Source organism: Mobula birostris, chromosome 5, assembly GCF_030028105.1.
Source record: "Mobula birostris isolate sMobBir1 chromosome 5, sMobBir1.hap1, whole genome shotgun sequence".
In the NCBI taxonomy this organism is placed as follows: domain Eukaryota; kingdom Metazoa; phylum Chordata; class Chondrichthyes; order Myliobatiformes; family Myliobatidae; genus Mobula; species Mobula birostris.
The window spans coordinates 78309191-78331396 of record NC_092374.1 but is presented as its reverse complement, the minus strand read 5'-3'; the positions used below and the strand labels follow the sequence as shown (position 1 = coordinate 78331396).

Sequence of the window (22206 nt, the reverse complement as noted above, 5' to 3'; positions counted from 1 at the left end):
AAATAGATTTAATAATCAAGGTCACCAAGAATATTGTGCAGATAATGTAAATTTATAATCGTGCATAATACAAAGATGGAACAGGGTATGTGCATCTATGCTTATCATTTATTTTGTAGAAGAGCCTTTTTCAAATACTAATGTTTGCCCAGGTGCCTCTTGCCCTAACTCATGAAGTGTTCCAACTTGAGTAACTATAATCACCAGAAAGAAAAGTTAACTGTTATTACAGTTTAAGGGAGGGAATGAATCTAGTGCTAAGAGATAATTGTGATAAATTCAAATCATTAGACCATAAGACACAGGAGCAGAATTAGGCCATTTGGCCCATTGAGTCTGCTCCACCATTTCATGGCTGAACCATTTTTCCTCTCAGCCCCAGTCTCCTGCCTCCCCCGCCCCCCGCCAACATCCCTTCATGTCCTGAACAATCGAGAATTTATTGACCTCTGCCTTAAATATACATCAAGACTTGGCCTCCACAGCTGCCTGTGGCAACGAATTCCACAGATTCACTACTTTCTGGCTGAAGAAATTTCTTCTCATCTGTTCTAAAAGGATGCCCCTCTCTCTGAGGCTGTGTCCTCTGGTTTTAGACACTCCCACCATAGGAAACATCCTCTCCACATTCACTCTATGGAGGCTTTCAACATTCAATAGATTTCAATTGGGTCACTCCTCATTCTTCTGAATTCCAGTTCTGAATCAAGGGTTTTAAGTTTGCAGAATTATCATACATCATTCTTATAAATTATGCTGTTAATACATGGGTTAAAATTAAGATATTTGTTTAAATATTCAATAAGAATATGATTAAAATAACAGGAGCTGCAAATTTTTGAGCCACAACAATTTTCCATTTGAATCAAAGCATTGACAGTAAGTAATATAAAGGTGAATTGTTAAAGATTCAGTATATCCAATTTATCTTCGATCATTGAGGGATGAAATCATTGAATATTGATGCCTCTACTTACTACAAGTATGAATTTTTATTGTTTCAGGATGCTACTGGTAGCTTTGTACTGCCTTATCGCCAGATTATGTATGCTCCGTACCCAACCACACACATTGATGTTGATGTTAACACAGTGAAGCAGATGGCCCCATGCCATGAACATATTTATAACCAGCAGAATTATATGAACATGGAACTTGTCACACTTCAGAAGACTGCATCAGAAGAAGTAGTAATTCCTGATACCATAATTCATATGGATGAAAGTTTCACCCCTAACCTGTATGTATTTTAAAACAATTGATTCTTTTTTAACAGAATGTTTTTTTTATTTTTGTGCTATCTATGGAGCTAGAGATTGGAATGGAATCCTGTGTTTGGGAAAAAAAATGAATTAAATACTTGGTCATTATACAAGAAAATCATCTTAGTTGGAGAATTCGAGAAGGAATGAGTAAAATTCTAACAGTATGCTAATAATTAAGAAAAACTGTTAAGATATCTAATCACTCATTTTTTATCATTTTTCCATATCTGAGGCTTTGTAGTAATGCATTTGATGCAAACTTTTGTCACTGTTTTATGGAACTTTGAGTGAAAATACTGGCTGAATATTTAGTTGCTAATATTTCAATCATCTGGGTCCTGGGGGTTGTTTCTCAAAAACAGAATCAGGTTTAATATCACTGGTCCAGTTGCAAGGAAAAGTTTGTGAGCCTTTGCAGTTACACCTGGTTTTCTGCATTAACTACTCATTTAAAAGTTGAATCTCCATCTAAGTCACAATAATAGACAAGCACAATCTGTCTAAACTAATAACACAAACAATTGTACTACTTCTCATCAATACCGAGTGCGCCATTTAAACAATCACAGTCTAGGTTCAAAAAAGTATGTGAGCCTCTGGGGTAATGCCTTCTGCAAAAGCTATTTGGAGTCAGGTTTTCCAGTCAATGAAATGGGATTAGAGGTATGGGTTGTCGAGGTGCCCTGCCCTATCAAGATGACACCCAAAGTTGGTTACTGACAGAGCCTGTTCTGCTCAAGAAAGATTTGTTTACGTTCATGTTGCCTTGATCGAAACAACCTTCAGAGGAACTTAAAAGAAGAATTGTAGAGATGCATGAAGCTTGAAAGAGCTACAAAGGCATTTCTAAAGACCTGAATGTTTATCAGTTCACAGTAAGAGTAATTGTCTCTAAATGGAAGAAACTCAGGTCTGTTGCTACTCTTCCGAGAAGTGGGCACCCTGCAAAGATCACACCAGCAGCACACCATACAATGCTGAAGAGTTTGAAAAAGAACCCAAGGGTAATAGCAAAAGACCTGCAGATATCTGTAGAACTTGCTAAAGTCTCCGTTCATATAACCATATAACAATTACAGCACGGAAACAGGCCATCTTGGCCCTTCTAGTCCACGCCGAACTCTTAATCCTATTCCCACCTACCTGCACTCAGCCCATAACCCTCGATACCTTTCCTGTCCATATATCTATCCAATTTAACTTTAAACGACAACATAGAACCTGCCTCAACCACTTCTGCTGGAAGCTCATTCCATACAGCTACCACTCTCTGAGTAAAGAAGTTCCCCCTCATGTTACCCCTAAACTTTTGTCCTCTAATTCTCAACCCATGCCCTCTTGTTTGAATCTTCCCCACTTTCAATGGAAAAAGTCTAACCACGTCAACTCTATCAATCCCCCTCATAATTTTAAACACCTCTATCAAGTCTCCCCTCAACCTTCTACGCTCCAAAGAATAAAGACCTAACTTGTTCAACCTTTCTCTGTAACTTAGGAGATGAAACCCAGGCAGCATTTTAGTAAACCTCCTCTGTACTCTCTCAATTTTATTGACATCTTTCCTTTAATTCGGTGACCAGAACTGTACATAGTACTCCAGATTTGGCCTTACCAATGCCTTATACAAATTCAACATTACATCCCAACTCCTATACTCAATGCTCTGATTAATAAAGGCCAGCAAACCAAAGCTTTCTTCACCACCCTATCCACATGAAATTCCATCTTCAGGGAACTATGCACCATTAATCCTAGATCCCTCTGTTCTAAAGCATTCTTTAATGTCCTACCATTTACCATGTATGTCCTACTTTGATTAGTTCTACCAAAATTAGTTCTACCTCACATTTTTCAGCATTAAACTCCATCTGCCATCTTTCAGCCCACTTTTCTAACTGTCCTAAATCTCTCTGCATGTTTTGAAAACCTATCTCATCATCCACAACACCACCTATCTTAGTATCATCTGCATACTTACTCATCCAATTTACAACCCCACCATCCAGATCATTAATATATATTACAAACAACATTGGACCCAGTACAGATCCCTGAGGCACACCGCTACACACCATCCTCCAATCTGACACACAGTTAGCCACCACCACTCTCTGGTGTCTCCCATCTAGCCACTGCTGAATCCATTTTACTACTTCCATATTAATGCCTAACGATTGAACCTTCCTAACTAACCTTCCGTGTGGAACCTTGTCAAAGGCCTTACTGAAGTCCAGATAGACAACATCCACAGTTTTACCCTCGTCAACTTCCTTAGTAACCTCATCAAAAAATTCAATAAGATTTGTCAAACATGACCTTCCACGCACAAATCCATGTTGACTGTTCCTAATCAGACCCTGTCTATCCAGAAAATTATATATACCATCTCTCTAAGAATACTTTCCATCAATTTACCCACCAGTGACGTCAAACTCACAGGCCGATAATTGCCAGGTTTACTTTTAGAACCCTTTTTAAACAATGGAACCACATGAGCAATACTCCAGTCCTCCGGCACCATTCCTGTTTCTAATGACATTTGAAATATTTCTGTCGGAGCCCCTGCTATTTCTACACTAACTTCCCTCAAAGTCCTAGGGAATATCTTGTCCGGACCCGGAGACTTATCCACTTTTATATTCCTTAAAAGTGTCAGTACTTCCTCTTCTTTAATTGTCATACTTTCCATAACTACCCTACTTGTTTCCTTTACCTTACACAATTCAATATCCTTCTCCTTAGTGAATACCGAAGAAAAGAAATTGTTCAAAATCTCCCCCATCTCTTTTGGCTCCGCACATAGCCGTCCACTCTGATTCTCCAAGGGACCAATTTTATCCCTCACTATCCTTTTGCCACTAACATAACTGTAGAAACCCTTTGGATTTATTTTCACCTTACTTGCCAAAGCAGCCTTGTATCTTCTTTTAGCTTTTCTAATTTCTTTCTTAAGATTCTTTTTACATTCTTTATATTCCTCGAGTACCTCATTAACTCCAAGCTGCCTATATTTATTGAAGATCTCTTTTTCTGAACCAAGTTTCTAATATCTCTTGAAAACCATGGCTCTCTCAAACTTTTAACCTTTCCTTTCAACCTAACAGGAACATAAAGATTCTGAACCCTCAAAATTTCACCTTTAAATGACCTCCATTTCTCTGTTACATCCTTCCCATAAACCAAATTTTCCTAATCCACTCCTTCTAAATCCTTTCGCATCTCCTCAAAGTTAGCCTTTCTCCAATCAAAACTCTCAATCCTAGGTCCAGTCCTATCCTTCTCCATAATTACACTGAAACTAATTGTATTGTGATCACTGGACCCAAAGTGCTCCCCAACAAATACCTCGGTCACCTGCCCTGTCTCATTCCCTAACAGGAGATCCAACACTGCCCCTTCTCCAGTTGGTACCTCTATGTATTGCTTCAAAAAACTATCCTGCACATATTTTACAAACTCCAAACCATCCAGCCCTTTTACAGAATGGGCTTCCCAGTCTATGTGTGGAAAATTAAAGTCTCCCACAATCATAACCTTGTGCTTACTACAAATATCTGCTATCTCCTTACAAATTTGCTCCTCCAGTTCTCGGTCCCCATTAGGTGGTCTATAATACACCCCTATAAGCGTCACAACACCTTTCCTATTCCTGAATTCCACCCAAATAGCCTCCCTAGACGAGTCCACTAATCTATCCTGCCAGAGCACCGCTGTTATGTAATCTCTGACAAGCAATGCAACACCTCCCCGTCTTGCCCCTCCTATTCTATCACACCTGAAGCAACGAAATCCTGGAATATTTAGTTGCTAATCATACCTCTCCTGCAACCATGTTTCACTAATAGCTACAACATCATATTTCCAGGTATCAATCCATGCTTTAAGCTCATCCACCTTTCTTACAAGCTCCTAGCATTAAAATAGATGCATTTAAGAAACTCTCCCCCTCCCACTCTCTGTTTATCCTTAATTGAGCAAACAACTTTGTTATCTTCTTCTTGTTTTTCCCTTACATCAACCTCCCCTCTCCTAGTCTCCTTAATTTGATTCCCTCCCCCCAACCATTCTAGTTTAAAGTCACCTTAGTAGCCCTCGCAAATCTCCCCGCCAGGATATTGGTCCCCCTATGATTCAAGTGCAATCCGTCCCTTTTGTACAGGTCATGCCTGCGCCAATAGTGGTCCCAATGATCCAAAAACCCAAATCCCTGCCCCTTGCTCCAATCTCTCAGCCATGCATTTATCCTACATCTCATTGCATTCCTAGTCTCACTGTCACGTAGCACAGGCAGTAATCCTGAGATTACTACCTTTTTCATCCTTTTTTTCAACTCCCTTCCTAACTCCCTATATTCTTCTTTCAGGATATCTTCCCTTTTCCAACCTATGTCATTGGTACCTACATGTACCATGACCTCTGGCTCCTCTCCCTCCCACTTCAAGATCTCTTGGACGCGATCAGAAACATCACGGACCCTGGCACCAGGGAGGCAAACTACCATCCGGGTCTCCTGACTTCGTCCACAGAATCGTCTATCTGACCCCCTAACTATTGAGTACCCTATTACTGTTGCCCTCCTCTTCCGTTCCCTACCCTTCTTAGCTACAGGGCTGGACTCTGTGCCGGAGGCACGGCCAGTGTTGCTTCCCCCAGGTATGCTGTCCCCCCCCAACAGTACTCAGACAGGAATACTTATTGTCAAGCGGCACAGCCACAGCCACAGGTGTACTCTCTATTACTTTATTCTTCTTATTCCCCCTCCTAACCTTGACCCAGTTGTCTGCCTCCCGTGGCTCCAGTGTGACCACCTGCCTGTAACTTCTCTCTATCAACTCCTCACTCTCCCTGATAAGACGAAGGTCATCGAGCTGTAGCTCCAGTTTCCTAACGCGGTCTCTTAGGAGCTACATCTCGACGCACCTGGCGCAGATGTGGATGTCCGGGAGGCTTGGAGACTCCACTACCTCCCACATCTGGCACTGAGAACAAGCTGCCCTCACACTCATACTTCCTCCTCTCTTCAAATAACAGTGGGAAAAAAATGAATAACCAAACCCTCTTCGCCTCGCCCTTTCCCGCCTAAGCCTGTTTAGCCAAACCCTTAAGCCTTCACTCTGCTCCCGGCTCACTCACTCATGTTTTCACAATTTAAAAAAAACTTTCCTGGTGTATATGAGGAATAAACTCTTATCAGGCTTTCCAAGGAGCCCGAGAATAGTTTATTAGCCTGAACAAGAATGGTGATCATGGAAGGATACCACAGAAGAAATCATTTCTCTCCAAAAAAAAACATTGCTGCATGTCTCAAGTTTGCAAAAGATCACCTGGATGTTCCACAATGCTTCTGTGACAATGTTCTGTAGACAGATGAGACCAAAGGTGAACTTTTTGGTAAAAATGCACATTGCTATGTTTAGAGGAAAAAGGGCACTGCACACCCAGACCAAAACCTCATCCCAACTGTGAAGCATTGTAGAAGGGACACCACGGTTTGGGTCTGCTTTGCTGCTTCAGAACCTGGACAGCTTCCAATCGTTGAGGGAACAATGAACTCAAAATTGTATGAAGACATTTTACAGGAGAATGTCGGGGAGCAGTCAGTCACCTGAAGCTTAATAGAAGTTGGATGATGTAACAATGATCCAAAACACAAGAGTAAATCAACAACAGGATAGCTTAAAACAAAGAAAATTTGTGTCTTAGAATGGCCAAGTCGGAGCCCAGACCTTAACCCAATTGAGATGCTGTGGCATGACCTGAAGAGGGCTGTTCGTGTAAGGTATCCAAGAAATATTGATGAACTGAAACAGTTTTGTATAGAGGAATGGTCTAAAATTCCTCCTCACCATTGTACAAGTCTGATCAGCAGCGACAAGAAATGTTTAATGGATGTTATTGCTGCTAAAGAAGGTTCTGCAAGTAAATAAATACAAAGGCTCACATACGTTTTTCAGCCTGAACTGTGAATGATTAATCAATGTGTTCAATAAAGACTTGAGAAGTACTGTTGTTACTAGTTTAGGCAGATTGTGTTTGTTTACTATTGTGACTTAGATGAAGATCAGACCACATTTTATGAGTAACTAATGCAAAAAACCAGGTAATTACAAAGGGTTTACAAACTTTTTCTTGCAACTGTTGTTGTGAAATTTGTTAACTTCACAGCAGTAGTACAAGAAATGCATGATAATATAGAGAAAAAAACTGAATTATAGTAAGTATTAGAATATATATATATATAATATATATATTTTAGTTAAATTAATAAGTAGAGCAAAAAAATTGGAATAAAAATGTTGTAAGGGTTCATGGGTTAAATGTCCATTTAGAAATCAGATGGCAGAGAAGAAGAAGCTGCTACTGAATGATCGAGTGTGTTCCTTCAGGCTTCTATACCTTCTTCCTGATGGTAACAATGAGAAAAGAACATGTCCTGGGTGGTGGGGTCCTTAATGACAGATGCCGCCTTTTTGCGGCACTGCTCCTTGAAGATATCCTGGATACTGTTGGGGCTAGTGTCCATGATGGAGCTGACTAATTTTACAACTCTCTGCAGTTTACTTCAATTTTGTGCAGTAGCTCCCCATTCCCCCCCCATACCAGATGGTGATGCAGCCCGCTCTCCAAGGTATATCTGTAGAAATTTGCAAATGTTTTAGGTGACCAAATCTCCTCAAACCCCTAATGAAATATAGCCGCTGTCTTGCCACCTTTAGAGCTGCGTCATTATGTTGGGTCCAGGTTAAGTCCTCAGAGATATTGACGCCCCGGAACGTGCTCACTCTTTCCTCTTCTGATCCCTCTGGGGACTGGGGTGTGTTCACTCGTCTGATCTTTTCTGAAGTCCACAGTCAGTTCTTTGGTCTTACTGACGTTGAGTGCAAGATTATTGCTGCGACACCACTCAATCGGTTGGTATATCTCCCCTGTGTGCCTTCTCATCATCACCATCTGAAATTCTGAGGAAAAGTAGAGTTCATTAATTTACTGGAATACTTGAGATCCTGGATCCCTTGACTTGAGTGTGGCAATGATTGTGAGATGTTCATAAATATATTCTTAATGGTGCATTAATATATTTGTCCACGTACACTCACTGCCAAATCTAGGGTAGTGAAGAGTATAGCATGCTTGCCTTCATTGATTAGAGCATTTGAGTTGAAATGTCATGTTCTAGCTCTAAAACTTTGGTTAGGCTGTACTTGGAATATTCTGTGCAATTCTTGTTGCCCCATTCTAGAATGCATTTGGAAGTTTTGGCAAAGGTTTAGAAAGGTTTACCAAGATGCTGTCTGGATTAGAAGATATAAGCTATAAGGGAAGGTTATACAAGCTTGGATTTTTCTCTCTGGAACATTGGACCATAGGAGAAACCTGATTGAAGTTTATAAAACTAAGAAGTATAAGTTAGGTTAGATATTCAGAATCATTTTCTAAGGTTAAGAAATGTCAAATATTGGACAAAATGCATTTAAGGTGAGAGGGGCAAAGTTCCAAGGAGATGTGCAGAGCAAATCTTTTTGCTTTACAGTGCCAGTTGTCTGGAATTGGCTGCCACTGACGTGGTGGAAGCAGGTACAATTGTGACATTTAAGAGGTTGTTAGACACGAATCTGTAGGGGAATTGTGGGATTTGGATTATATACAAATAGAAGAGATCTAGCTTAATTTGACATTATGTTTGGTACAGACATTGAGGGTTGTATGAGCAGTTTGTAAAAACAGCACAGCTTCTGTGTTGTCTTCTAATTACAGTAAGCAGAATGTAGAATAGTACAGCACAGGAACAGGCTGAACTAAACCACTGATTCCCAGCAGGGGTGCTTACAGGTCCTAAGGGGACGTTAGGGGAAATAGAAGTCGTCGGGGGGGGGTGTTGGGGGTTGTAAGCAGCACCCTAGCTTGTGGCATGAGACTGACCAACTGTTAATAGACCAATCACAAGCAAGAGAAAATCTACAAATGCTGGAAATCCAAGCAACATACATAAAATGCTGGAGGAACTCAGCAGGCCAGGTAGGATGCTGCCTGACCTGCTGAATTCCTCCAGCATTTTGTGTGTGTTGACCGTTAGAAGAGCAGGCACTTCCCAAAATGAACACAAGAAGATCCATAACTCTGCAGGCAATGAGCACTCATTGTCACAACGCACCTGAAACTCAGCAATCTCATCCAACCTTACCAACCAAACAGACATTATTGGGGATGACCAATCCTGTCAGTGCATTCCAGGCACCCGCCACTCTGTTTTTTTCTTTTTGAAAAAAAAAAGCCTGCCCCAGACATCATCTTTAAACCTTCCCCTTCTCACCTTAAATGCTTGCCCTCTGGTACTAGACTTTACAGCCTTGAGGAAAATGGTACTGGCTAGGTGTCTGTGTCTCTCCTAACCTTAGGAAATACTTACAGATCTCCCCTCCTCCTCTGTCACTCCAGAGAAAACAACCCAAGTTTGTCCAAAATCTCCTTACATCACACACCTCTAATTCAGGCAGCATCCTGATAAACCTCTTCTGCACTCTCCCCAGATACTCCTTCTTATCATGGGGTGAGCAAAATCCAAGATCAAGTTGTATCACTTCCCCAACAATCTACTAAATTTGTGCTGCTTTATAAATAATGAGCACATATTTGAAAAGGAATTCTCTTTCACTCCAGTAATTACCGGAATAGAAAAAAGCATAGTGAATTCATAATGCTGTATATTTCTGTGATATGCTTATTCTTCAGTCTTCTCTATGGTATATTCTAAGTATAAAAGCACTATGGAAAATTGTAGAACAGCTAGCCAAGCAGGAATTTGTTCTCCAACCATTGATATCTTTTGGTGTATAAACTATCACAGAATGTCTTGATTTATTTGTCAATGATTTTTACCTGCCGAGAAATATTTAAGAGTAAATTTTTAGAGTTTTAGAATATAAGTGACTTCCTTATTTGTGCAATATTGCAGCAAATAGTAGTTTTGTCTTATCTGATCAAGATAACTTCAGACTCTTAGAAGTAAAAGTTCTCTGTGTAATTCTAGTTACTTTCCCAGTCATTTAAAAACTCAGTTTTTGTAATTTGGTTGTATTTTTAAAATTGCATTTCACTGAACTCTCTCAGGAATATATTCCAGGATGTGATGAATCGGGACACGTTAGTGAAATCATTTTTAGATCAGGTAAGATGTATTGGAAATATGTCATTTGTGATATCAGAGTTAATTGCTAGGTGATTATAGATGATTTGTTTAAGGGTTTAATAGTGGAAATAATGGCCCTTAATTTGTGCTGAAACGTAGTGTTTCTTGTTTTGGTGGAGGAAGTCTCATAAATTTCAAAAATTCTGTTCTTTATAATACTAATTTTTAAAATTTTGGTATTTAAGCTTCTAATGTAGTCTTTTGTATATGTCCCCACCCCACCCTGCACCAAATGTTAAGTAAAATTTAATCCTTTCTATTTCCTTCTCCAATATCATTGTTGCTGGATGTCAAAGATCCCTTTGAACTATATCTGGTGGTAGCTTGCATTAGGGATAAAACAGACTAAGACCATGAGACCTTTGTGGGCAGCTTTCATTAAAACTAAAATTTGGCCCATTATTAGTATGGTAGCTTTTTTGCAAAATTAGATTTTTTTTTGGAAAAAAATGTACTTTATCAAAAAAGTGTTTCAAATTCTGCTCTTTGCATCAGCTCCTTTGTTGCAAATGTTAAAACATGTTTTGTTTAAAACTATGGATGAAATGCTTCTCTTTCAGATTTTTCAGCTCAAGTCTGGTTTGTCCCTCAGAAGCATTTTTCTAGCACAGTTTCTTCTCGTCCTTCACAGAAAAGCCCAGACAGTGATAAAATACATAGAAGATGAAACGTATGTTGGATTCTGATTTCAATATTATTTTAATACTTCCATTGTACTGCAACGTGAGAGAAATATATTTCCTTGTTTATACCATTTTTTTAAAATCCTGTTTTAAATGCACATTCTGCTGCTCATTTGTTATTTTCTATGCTTTGCATGTGTCATTCATGGTCATATAGAAACAGTTTGAAATGGAGGAAGGAGGTGGTTCAGATCTGTTTTCCCAATTAAATTGGGAACAGATGGGAGATACTGTGGACGTGAACGGGACACCTGGGTGGTATGTTGCCTTGCAGGTGCCAGGGTCAGGGATGTCTCAGATCGCGTCCACAACATTTTGGAGAGTGAGGGAGAGCAGCCAGATGTCTTGGTACATATTGGTGCCAATGACACAGGAAGGAAAAGCAAAGAAGTTCAGAAAAGGGAATTTAGAGAGCTAGGTAGAAAGCTGAGAGGCAGGACCTCCTGGGTAGTAATTTCTGGACTACTGCCTATGCCACATGCCAGTGAGGGTAGAAACAGGATGATTTGGCAGACAAACGCGTGACTGAGAAGCTGGTGCAAGGGGGCAGGGCTTCAGGTTCTTGGATCTCTTCTGAGGGAGGTATGACCTGTTCAAAAGTGATGGGTTGCACTGGAACCTGAGGGAGACCAATATTTTCACGGGCATGTTTGTTAGAGCTTTTGGGAAGGGTTTAAACTAATTTGGCAGGGGAGTGGGAACCGGAGTGAAGGGACTCAGGATAGGACAGATGGTAAAAAAACTAAGATAGCGTGCCGTCAGACTGTTAGGAAGTGCAGGCAGGTGATGGGACGTGGCTGCCGCCAACAGGCTGAGTATCAAATCATTAGGGATGCAGAATCAGAAAGGATAGCAAATACGGTAAATTCAAGGTATTGTATTTAATTGTGCGTAGTAAAGGAAATAAGGTGGATGATCTTGTTGCACTATTACACATTGCCAGGTATGATGTTGTGGCCATCACTGAATCGTGGCTGAAGGATGGTTGTAGTTGGGAGCTGAATGTCCAAGGTTACAGGTTATATTGGAGAGATAGGAAGGTAGGCAGAGGGGGTGGTGTGGCTCTACTAGTAAAGAATGGCATCAAATCAGTAGAAGGATGTGACATAGGATCAGAAGATGTTGAATCCTTGTGGGTTGAGTTAAGAAACTGTAGGAGTGAAAGGACATTGATGGCAGTTATATACAGGCCTCCCAACAGTGGCTGGGAGGTGGACCACAGATTACAACAGGAAATAGAAAAGGCGTGTCAAAAGGGCAATGTTATGGTAGTCACAGGAGATTTTAACTTGCAGGTCGATTGGGAAAATCAGGTTGGTAATGGATCTCAAGAGAGTGAGTTTGTTGAATGCCTAAGAGATGGCTTCTTAGAGCAGTTTGTCATTGAGCCTACTTTGGATCAGCTGTACTGGATTGGGTGTTATGTAATGAACCAGAGACGATTAGACAGCTTAAGGTAAAAGAACCCTAAGGATCCAGTGATCACAATGTGATTGAGTTCAGCTTGAAATTTGATAGGGAAAAAGTGAAGTCTGATGTAGCAGTATTACAGTGGAGTAAGGCAAATTGCAGTGGTATGAGAGAGGAGCTGGCCAAAGTAAATTGGAGAGAGCTGCTGGCAGGGATGTCAGTAGAGCAGCAATGGCGTGTGTTTCTGGGAAAAATGAGGAAGGTGCAGGATATATGTATTCCAAAAACGTAGAAATAATCAGATGGTAAAATAATTCAACCGTGGCTGACGAGGGAAGTCAAAGCTATTATAAAAGCGAAAAAAAGGGCCTACAACAAAGCAAAAATTAGTGGGAAGATAGAGGATTGGGAAGTTTTTAAAAACCTACAGAGAGCAACTAAAAAAATCATTAGAAGGGAAAGGATGGAATATGAAAGCAAGCTAGCAAATAATATCAAAGTGGATAGCAAAAGTTTTTTCAAGTATGTTAAAAATAAGAGAGAAATGAGAGTGGATATAAGACTGCTAGAAAATGAGGCAGGAGAAATAATAGAGAGGGACAAGGAGATGGCTAATGAACTAAATGAGTATTTTGCATCAGTCTTCACTGTGGAAGACGCTAGCAATATGCCTGATGCTGTAGTGTGTGAAGGAAGAGAAGTGGAAGCAGTTACTATTACTAGAGAGAAGATGCTCAAAAAGCTGAAAGACCTAAAGGTTCATAAATCACCCAGACCAGATGAACTGCACCCAAAGAGGTAATGTTGGGGATTGTGGTGGTGTTAGAAATGATCTTTCAAAAATCATTGGACTCTGGCATGGTGCCAGAGGACTGGAAAATTGTAAATGTCACTCCACTCTTTAAGAAAGGAGGAAGGCAGCAGAAAGGAAATTATAGGCCAGTTAGCCTGACCTCAGTGGTTGGGAAGACGTTAGAGTTAATTGTTAAGGATGAGGTGATGGAGTAGTTGGTGACACAGGACAAGGTAGTACAAAGTCAGCATGGTTTCCTTCAGGAAAGATCCTGCCTGACGAACCTGTTGGAATTCTTTGAGGAGATTACAAGTAGGATAGATAAAGGGGATGCAGTGGATGTTGTATATTTGGACTTTCAGAAGGCCTTTGACAAAGTGCCACACATGATGCTGCTTAACAAGTTAAGAGCCCATAGTATTACAGGAAAGTTACTAACATGGTTAGAGCATTGGCTGATTGGTAGGAGGCAGCAAATGAGAATAAAAGGATCCTTGTCTGGTTGGCAGCCAGTGACTAGTGGTGTTCTGCAGGGATCAGTGTTGGGACCACTTCTTTTTATGCTGTATATAAATAATTTAGATGATGGAATAAATACCGTTGTTGCCTAGTTTGCAGATGATACGAAGATTGGTGGAGGGGCAGGTAGTGTTGAGGAAACAGCTAGTATGCAGAAGGACTTAGATTAAGAGAATGGGCAAGAAAGTGGCAAATGAAATACAATGTTGGAAAATGCATGGTCATGCACTTTGGTAGTAGAAATATATGTGTGGACTATTTTCTAAATGGGAGAAAATCCAGGAATCTGAGATGCAGAGGGACTTGGCAGTCCTTGGGCAGAGCATCCTTTAGTCTTGCAAAACCATGGATCTGCGCCTGGAAAGTCTTCACTCTCCAGGGCGCAGGCCTGGGCAAGGTTGTATGGAAGACCAGCAGTTGCCCATGCTGCAAGTCTCCCCTCTCCACGACACCAATGTCATCCAAGGGAAGGGCATTAGGACCCATACAGCTTGGCACCAGTGTCATCGCAGAGCAATGTGTGATAAGTGCCTTGCTCAAGGACACAACACATTCCCTCGGCTGGGGCTTGAACTCACGACCTTCAGGTCGCTAGTCCAATGTCTTAACCACTTGGCCACTTGTCCACACGTGGGCAGAGCACCCTAAAGGTTAACTTACAGGTTGAGTCGGTGGTGAGGAAAAGATGTGCTGGCATTGGAGAGGGTCCAGAGGAGGTTCACAAGGATGATTCCAGGAATGAAAGGGCTATCATACGAGGAACGTTTGATGGCTCTGGGTCAGTACTCAGAATTCAGAAGGATGGGGGGGGAATCTCATTAAAAGCTTTCGAATATTGAAAGGCAGAAAGGATGTTTTCCATGGTTGGAGAGTCCAGGACAAGATGGCACAGCCTCAGGATAGAGGGGTGCCCTTTCAAAACAGAGATGCGGACAAATTCCTTTATCCAAGGGGTGCTGAATTTGTGGAATTTGTTGCAGCTCTGGAGGCCAGGTTGTTGGGTGTATTCAAGACAGAGATTGATGGGTTCTTGATTGGACATGCGTCAAAGCTTATGGGGAGAAGGCCAGGAGCTGGAGTTGAGGAGGAGAATAAAAAAGGATCAGCCATAATTGAATGGCGGAGCAGACTCGATGGGCCAGATTCTGCTCCTATGTCTTATGGTCTTGTAGCGTTAGATTCAAAAGCTTAATACTGTTTCAGGTGCTACAACCGAATCCTCCTCTACTCTTCTGCATTTTAATTATTTGAAAGCAAGTGTACACTTTACTCATATGCTGCAGATCTGATAGACTTAACTACCTTAATTGAACTGGATTCAAAATCAGGTTTACTATCACTGACATATGTCATGAAATTTGTTGTTTTGTGGCAGCAGTACAGAACAATACATAAAAATTCTAGAGTTGCGGGGGGATGGGAACCAGAGTGCCGGAGCAGTTAATGGCGAGGTTTTGGAGACAGATGTTGGTTAGACCTCAAAGTCAGAAATCAGAAGGTTGAGCGTGGCGTGACTAGTATCCTGAGCTGCATATATTCCAATATAAGAAGTATCGTGGGAAAGGCCAATGAGCTTAGAGCGTGGATCAACATCTGGAATTACGACATTCTGGTCATTGGTGAGACTTGATTGTAGGAGGGGCAGGATTGGCAGCTCAATATTCCAGGTTTCTGCTGTTTTAGATGTGACAGAGCAGGAGGGATTAAAGGAGGACGGTGGTGTTACTAGTCAGGGAAAATTCCACAACAGTGCTCCATCAGGACAGACTGGAGAACTTGTGAGACATTATGGGTGGAACTGAGAAATAAGAAAGGTAATTTGTAGGTTGAGTCTGTGGTGAGGAAGGCAATGTAATGTTAGCATTTACTTCAAGAGAACTAGAATATAAAAGCAAGAATGTAACATTGAATCTGTATAAAGCACTAGTGAGACCTCACTTGGAACATTATGAGCAGTTTTGGGCACCTTACCTTAGAAAGGATGAGCTGTAACTGGAGAGGGTTCAAAGGAGGTTCACGAAAATGATTCCAGATTGAATGGCTTGTCATATGAAGAGCTTTTGATGGCCCTGAGCCTGTATTCATGAATTCAGAGGAATGAGGGGTGACTTAATTTAAACCTTTGGAATGGTGAGAGGCCTTGATAGAGTGGATGTGGAGAGGATGTTTCCAGTGGTGGGAGAGTCTAAGTCCAGAGCACACAGCCTTGAAATAGAGGGATGTCCTTTTGGAACAGAGATGACAGGAATTTCTTTAGCCAGAAAGTGGTGAATCTGTGGAATTCTTTGTGACAGGCAGCTGTGGAGGCGAGGTCTTTGCATATATTTAAGGCAGAGGTTGATGGACTCTTGATTGGTCATGGCATAAAAGAATATGGGGAGAAGGCAGGAGATTGGGGCTGAGAGGAAAATTGGATCAACCATGATGAAATGGTTGAGTATACTCGATGGGCTAAATGGCCTAATTCTGCCCCTATATCTTATGGTATGACCTTATGATATGGTATTAATGGGGCTATATTATAGAGCATCGAACAGTCCGAAGGATTTAGGGGAACAAATTTGTAAAGAGATCACAGATTGATGCACGAAATAAGGTTGTTATTGTAGGTGATTTTAACTTTCCACATACTGTAAAAGGATTAGATGGAGTAGAGTTTGTCAAATGTGTTCAAGAAAGTTTCCTTCAGTAGGTAGAAGTATCAACAAGAGCATGTGCAATACTGGATCTGCTATTGGGGAATGAGATAGGGCAGGTGAAAGAAGTTTGTGCAGGAGAACACTTGGCGTCTTGTAACCACAGTGTCATTAATTTTAAAGTAAACGTGAAAAGATTGGTCTGGTCCATGGACTGAGATTCTAAATAGGAGAATGCCCAATTTTGATGATATCAGTAAAGATCTGGCAAGTGTGGATTGGTCCAGGCTGTTTTCTGGCAAAGGTGTACTTGGAAAGTGGGAGGTCTTCAAAAACAAAATTGTGAAGGTACAAAGCTATATGTGTTTCAGAATAAAAGGTAAAGGTAACAAGTGTAGGGAACCTTGGTTTTCAAGAGATAGTGAGGCTCTGATTAAGTGAAAAAAGGAAGTGCATAGTAGGTATAGGCAAATGGGAACAAATGAGGTCCTTATGGAGTATAAGACATGCAAGAGAACACTTAAGAAAGAAATCAGGGCTAAAACAAGGCATGAAGGAGAAACCTAAGGGATTCTGCAGATATGTTAAGAGCAAAAGGATTGCAAGAGACAAAATTAGTCCTCTGGAAGGTCAGAACGGTAATCCATGTGTGGAGCCAAAACAGATGGGGGAGATCTTGAATGAATTCTTTGCATCTGTATTTACTCAGCAGACAGACACAGAGTCTATGGAAGTGAGGCAAAATGGTATCAACTTCATGGACCCTGTTCAGAGTACAGAGGAGGGGTGTTTTTTCCCCTGAGGCAAATCAGGGTAGATAAATCCCCAGGATCTGACAAGGTGTTCCTTCAGATCCTAGGAAGGGAAGTGCAAAAATTGCCAGGGCCCTAGCAGAGATATTTAAAACATCCTCAGCAACAGGAGAGGTACCGGAAGATTGGATGGCAGCCAGTGTTGTTCCACAGTGTTAAAAAAAAGGCTCTAAACATAAACCAGGAAATGATAGGCAGGTGAGTCTGACATCAGTTGTGGGAATATTATTGGAAGGTATTCTGAGGGACTGGATATGTACTGTAAGTGTTTGGATAGACATGGACTGATTAAGGATATTCAGCATAGCTTTGTGGGTGGTAGATCCTGTCTAACCAATTTTACAAAGTTTTTCGAGGAAGTTACCAGGGAAGTGGATGAAAGCAAGGCAGAGGATGTTGTCTACATCGTTTTTAGCAAGGTATTTGACAAGGTCCTGCATGGGAGGTTGGTCAAGAAGGTTCAGTCGCACGGCATTCACAATGAGGTAGTAAATTGAGTTAGACATGGGTATTATGGGAGAAACCAGAGAGTGGTTGCAGATGGTTGCCTCCCTGACTGGAAGCCTGTGACTAGTGGTGTGCCACTGGGGTCAGTGTTGGGTCCTTTGTTGTTTGTCTTCTGTATCAGTGATCTGGATGACTGGCTGCACCATAGCGTACTGGTTAGTAGAATGCTTTACAGAACAGGCAGTGCAAGTTCAATCCCCGCCACTGCCATAAGACACGAGCAGAATTAGGCTATTCAGCCCATCGTGTCTGCTCCGTCATCCATCATGGCTGATCCCGGATCCTACTCAACCCCATACACCTGCCTTCTTGCCATATCTTTTGATGCCCTGACTAGTCAGGAAACTATCAACTTCCACCTTAAATATACCCACAGACTTGGCCTCCACCGCAGTCTGTGGCAGAGCATTTCACAGATTCACTCCTCTCTGGCTAAAAAAATTCCTCCTTCCTTCTGTTTTAAAAGGTAACCCCTCAATTTTGAGGCTGTGCCCTCCAATTCTGGATATCCCCCACCATAGGAAACATCCTCTCCACATCCACCCTATCTAGTCCTTTCAACATTTGGTAGGTTTCAATGAGATCCCCACACATACTTCTAAATTCCAGTGAGTACAGGCCCAAAGCTACAAACACTCCTCATATGTTAGCCTCTCAATTCCAGGAATTATCCTTGTGAACCTCTTTTGGACTCTCTCCAACAACAGTACATCCTTTCTAAGCTATGGAGCACAAAATTGTTGACAATACTCCAAGTGCAGCCTGACTAATGTCTTTTAAAGCCTCAGCATTATCTCCTTTATTTTATATTCTGTTCCCCTTGAAATAAATGCCAACATTGCATTTGCCTTCTTTACCACAGACTCAACCTGTAAATTAACCTTCTGAGAGTCTTGCACAAGGGCTCCTAAGTCCCTCTGCACCTCTGATGTTTGAACCTTCTCCCCATTTAGATAATACTCCACACTATTGTTCCTTACCAAAATGCCTTATCAGACATTTCCCAACACTGTATTCCATCTGCCAGTTTTTTGCCCATTTTTCCAATATGTCTAAGTCCTGCTGCAATTGCATTGCTTCCTCAGCAGTATTTTCCCCTCCGCCTATTTTCATATCATCCGCAAACTTTGCCACAAAGCCATCGTTTCCATTAGCCAAATCGCTGACAAACAATGTGAAAAATAGTGGTCCCAATACTGACCCCTGTATAATGCCATTAATCACTGGCAGCCAACTAGAAAAGACCCTTTATTCCCACTTGCTGCACCCTGCTTGTCAGCCATTCCTCTATCCATGCCAGTATCTTTCCTGTAATGCTATAGTATTTTATCTTATTAAGCAGCCTCATGTGTGGCACCTTATCGAACGTCTTTTGAAAATCCAAGTAAGTGACATCTACTGCCTCTTCTTTGTCCACTCTGCTTGTTACTTCCTTGAAGAACTCTTAGCAGATTTGTCAGGCAAGATTTCCCTTTACAGTAACTATGCTGACTTTGACTTAGTTTATAATTAGTCTTCAAGTACCCCGAAACCTCATCCTTAATAATGGACACCAACACTTTCCCAGGTTAGGCTAAGTGGCCTATAATTTCCTTTCTTTTGTCTTCCTCACTTATTAAAGAGTGGAGTGACATTTGCAATTTTCCAGTCCTCCGGGACCATGCCAGAATCGTGATTCTTGAAATATCATGACCATTGCATCTGTTATCTCTTCAGCAGCCTCCTTCAGGGCTCTGGGATGTAGTCCATGTGGTCCAGGTCATTTATTCACCTAAAGACCTTTCAGTTTAGCTAGCACTTTTTCCTTTGTAATAGCAATGGCACTCACGGATCTCTGGCACTCAGCTTGTATCTTTCACGGTAAAGACTGAAGGAAAGTACTTGTTCAGTTCATCTGCCATTTCTTTGTCCTCCATTACTACCTCACCAGCATCATTTTCTAGTGGTCCAATATCAACTGTCACCTCCCTTTTATGCTTTATATAACTAAAAAAGCTTTTAGTATCCTGCTTTATATCATCCGCTTGATTGCCCTCATTTTTCTTTTCCCTTCTTATAGCTTTGTTAGTTGCCTTTTGTTGGATTTTAAAAGCTTCCAAGTCATCCAACTTCCCACTCACTTTTGCTACCTTATATGCCCTTTCCTTGGCTTTTATGCAGTCCTTAACTCCCCCTGTCAGCCACGGTTGCCTCGCCCTGCAGTTTGAGAACTACTTCTGTGGGATATATCTGTCCTGCGCACTGCAACCTATTCTCAGAAACTTCATTCAGCCCTGTTCTGCTATCATCACCGCACGTATCCTCCTCCAATCCATCTGGGCAAGCTCCTCTCTCATGCCTTTGTAATTCCTGTTATTCCATTGCAATACTGATACATTTGACTTGTGCTTCTCCCTCTCAAATTGCGGTATGAATTCAATCATATTATGATCACTGCCTCCTATATGTTCTTTTACGTTAAGCTGACTAAAAAATATGGGTTATAACATAACATTCCATCTAAGATAGCCTTTCCCCTAGTATGCTCGAGTACAAACTGCTCTTAAAAAGTCATCTCTTAGGGATTCAACAAATTCCCTCTCTTGCAATCTGACATTAATCTGCCTGAAAGGAGTTTGTTCCACCGGGTGCTCTGGTTTCTCCCCACAGTTCAAAGACGTACCAGTTGTTAGGTTAATTGGTCATTGTAAATGGTCCTGTGATTAGGCTCAGATTACATTGGGGAATTGCTAGACAGCAAAGTTCGAAGGGCCTGTAGGACCTACTCTGTGCTGTATGTCAATAAGTAATTAAATTATGTGGTTAACTAGATCAGCAAATTTGCCGATGACACCAGGTTTGGGAGTGTAGTGGGCAGTAAGGACGGTTGTCATGGCTTGCAGAAGGATCTGCATCAGGTGGAAAAATGAGCTGAAAAATGGCGGATGGAATTTAATGCAGACAAGTTTGGCACTTCGGTAGGACCAACCAGGGTAGGTCTTACATAGTTCGACCATGCCTCAGTGATTAGAACAATGCCATAGCCCCATATGTTAATTAAAGCTTTGACTCCTTGTACTGAAATGGTTATCATTTAGATTTGAATTTCCATTGTGTTTTTATCTGCTTGCTCTGCCTACTGGACTTCATACCCTTCTCCACATGACTGTTTTCCACATATACACAGCTTCTCTGAACCCCTTTTCCCTGTCCTCTTAGTTTAAACCTTCCCCTAATAACATTAGCAAACCTCTCCATTAGGATATTGGTCCATTGATTGGAGAACAACCTTTCGTTGTATGCATCCCAAGGATCCAAGAACCAAAGACCTGTCCCTCTGCAGGGTCCCTTCAGCAATGCATTCATTTGACCAACACTTCTATTCCAACACTCACTATCTTATTATTTGTTTATTTAGTGATGTGGCAGGAAGTAGGCCCTTCCAGACCTTTGAGCCACAGCAACCCCACAATCCCAATTAACCCAATCACAGGACAATTTACAATAACCAATTAACTTACCCAGTACATCTTTAGACTGTGGGAGGAAATCAGCGTACCCACACATTCCATGGGGAGGATGTACGGAGATCCTCTCAGAACGGTGCAGTATTGAATGGCAAACTCTGGAATGTCCCAAGCTGTAATAGCGACACACCTAACCGCTACATTACCACAGCATTGGAAACTTTCCAGAGATTACACTCTTTGAAATCCTACTCTTAAATGGCTACATAGCTCCCTCAATTCATGTTAGAGGACTTCATCCCTTGTTCAGTATGCTTTATCGAATTTTATAAATTTGTGAGGGGCACAGATTGGATAGATAGATTAGTTTTCCAAGGTAAGCTTAGAATTGGAAGGACAATTTTTAAGGTGAAAGGGGAGATCTGAGAGAAATTTTATGCACAGTGGGTGGTGAAAATCTGGAATGAGCTGCCAGAGGAAGTGGTGGGGCAGGTGCAGTTACAGTGCTTAAAAGGCATTTGGGCAGCAATCAGATAGGAAAGACGTAAAGAAAATTTTTGACTCACACATGTTTGAAATCTGGAATGTTGAGGGAGTAGTAGAGGCAGATAACTTCAGTCACTTGAATCACCGAGACACAGTAGGCCACTAATCAAGTGTTGCTAAATGGGGATAGCATAAGTGATGGTCATCCACTGAGCCAAAGAGCCTGTTTTTGTGTCGTGTGAGTCTGTGACTGCTGTCTATAATTAGCTACATTATTTGAATGAGGTAATCAGATAGCATGGGAAGTGTTGATTAAAAAATATATATTTGAATTGGCTATTGAGGTGTTTGAGCTCCATATATTATAGATAACACTAATTCATCAATAATACAATTTTAATCTGTCCACAGGTAAAATAAAGACCGTGTCTACCATTTTATAAGTATTCTTGTGCAGCTGTT

At 41.3% G+C, this 22206-nt stretch overlaps 1 protein-coding gene across 1 annotated transcript in view; it reads left to right on the top strand.

Annotated features, from left to right (window-relative positions):
* The window catches only part of c9orf72 (C9orf72-SMCR8 complex subunit), a 61451-nt gene that overhangs the window by 34080 nt on the left and 5165 nt on the right, over positions 1-22206 (top strand). Inside the window, exons 7-9 of the mRNA XM_072258226.1 lie at positions 1005-1240; positions 10374-10431; positions 11013-11122. Coding sequence (XP_072114327.1) covers positions 1005-1240; positions 10374-10431; positions 11013-11122 — 404 coding nt within the window. The remainder of the gene's footprint in view (positions 1-1004; positions 1241-10373; positions 10432-11012; positions 11123-22206) is intronic.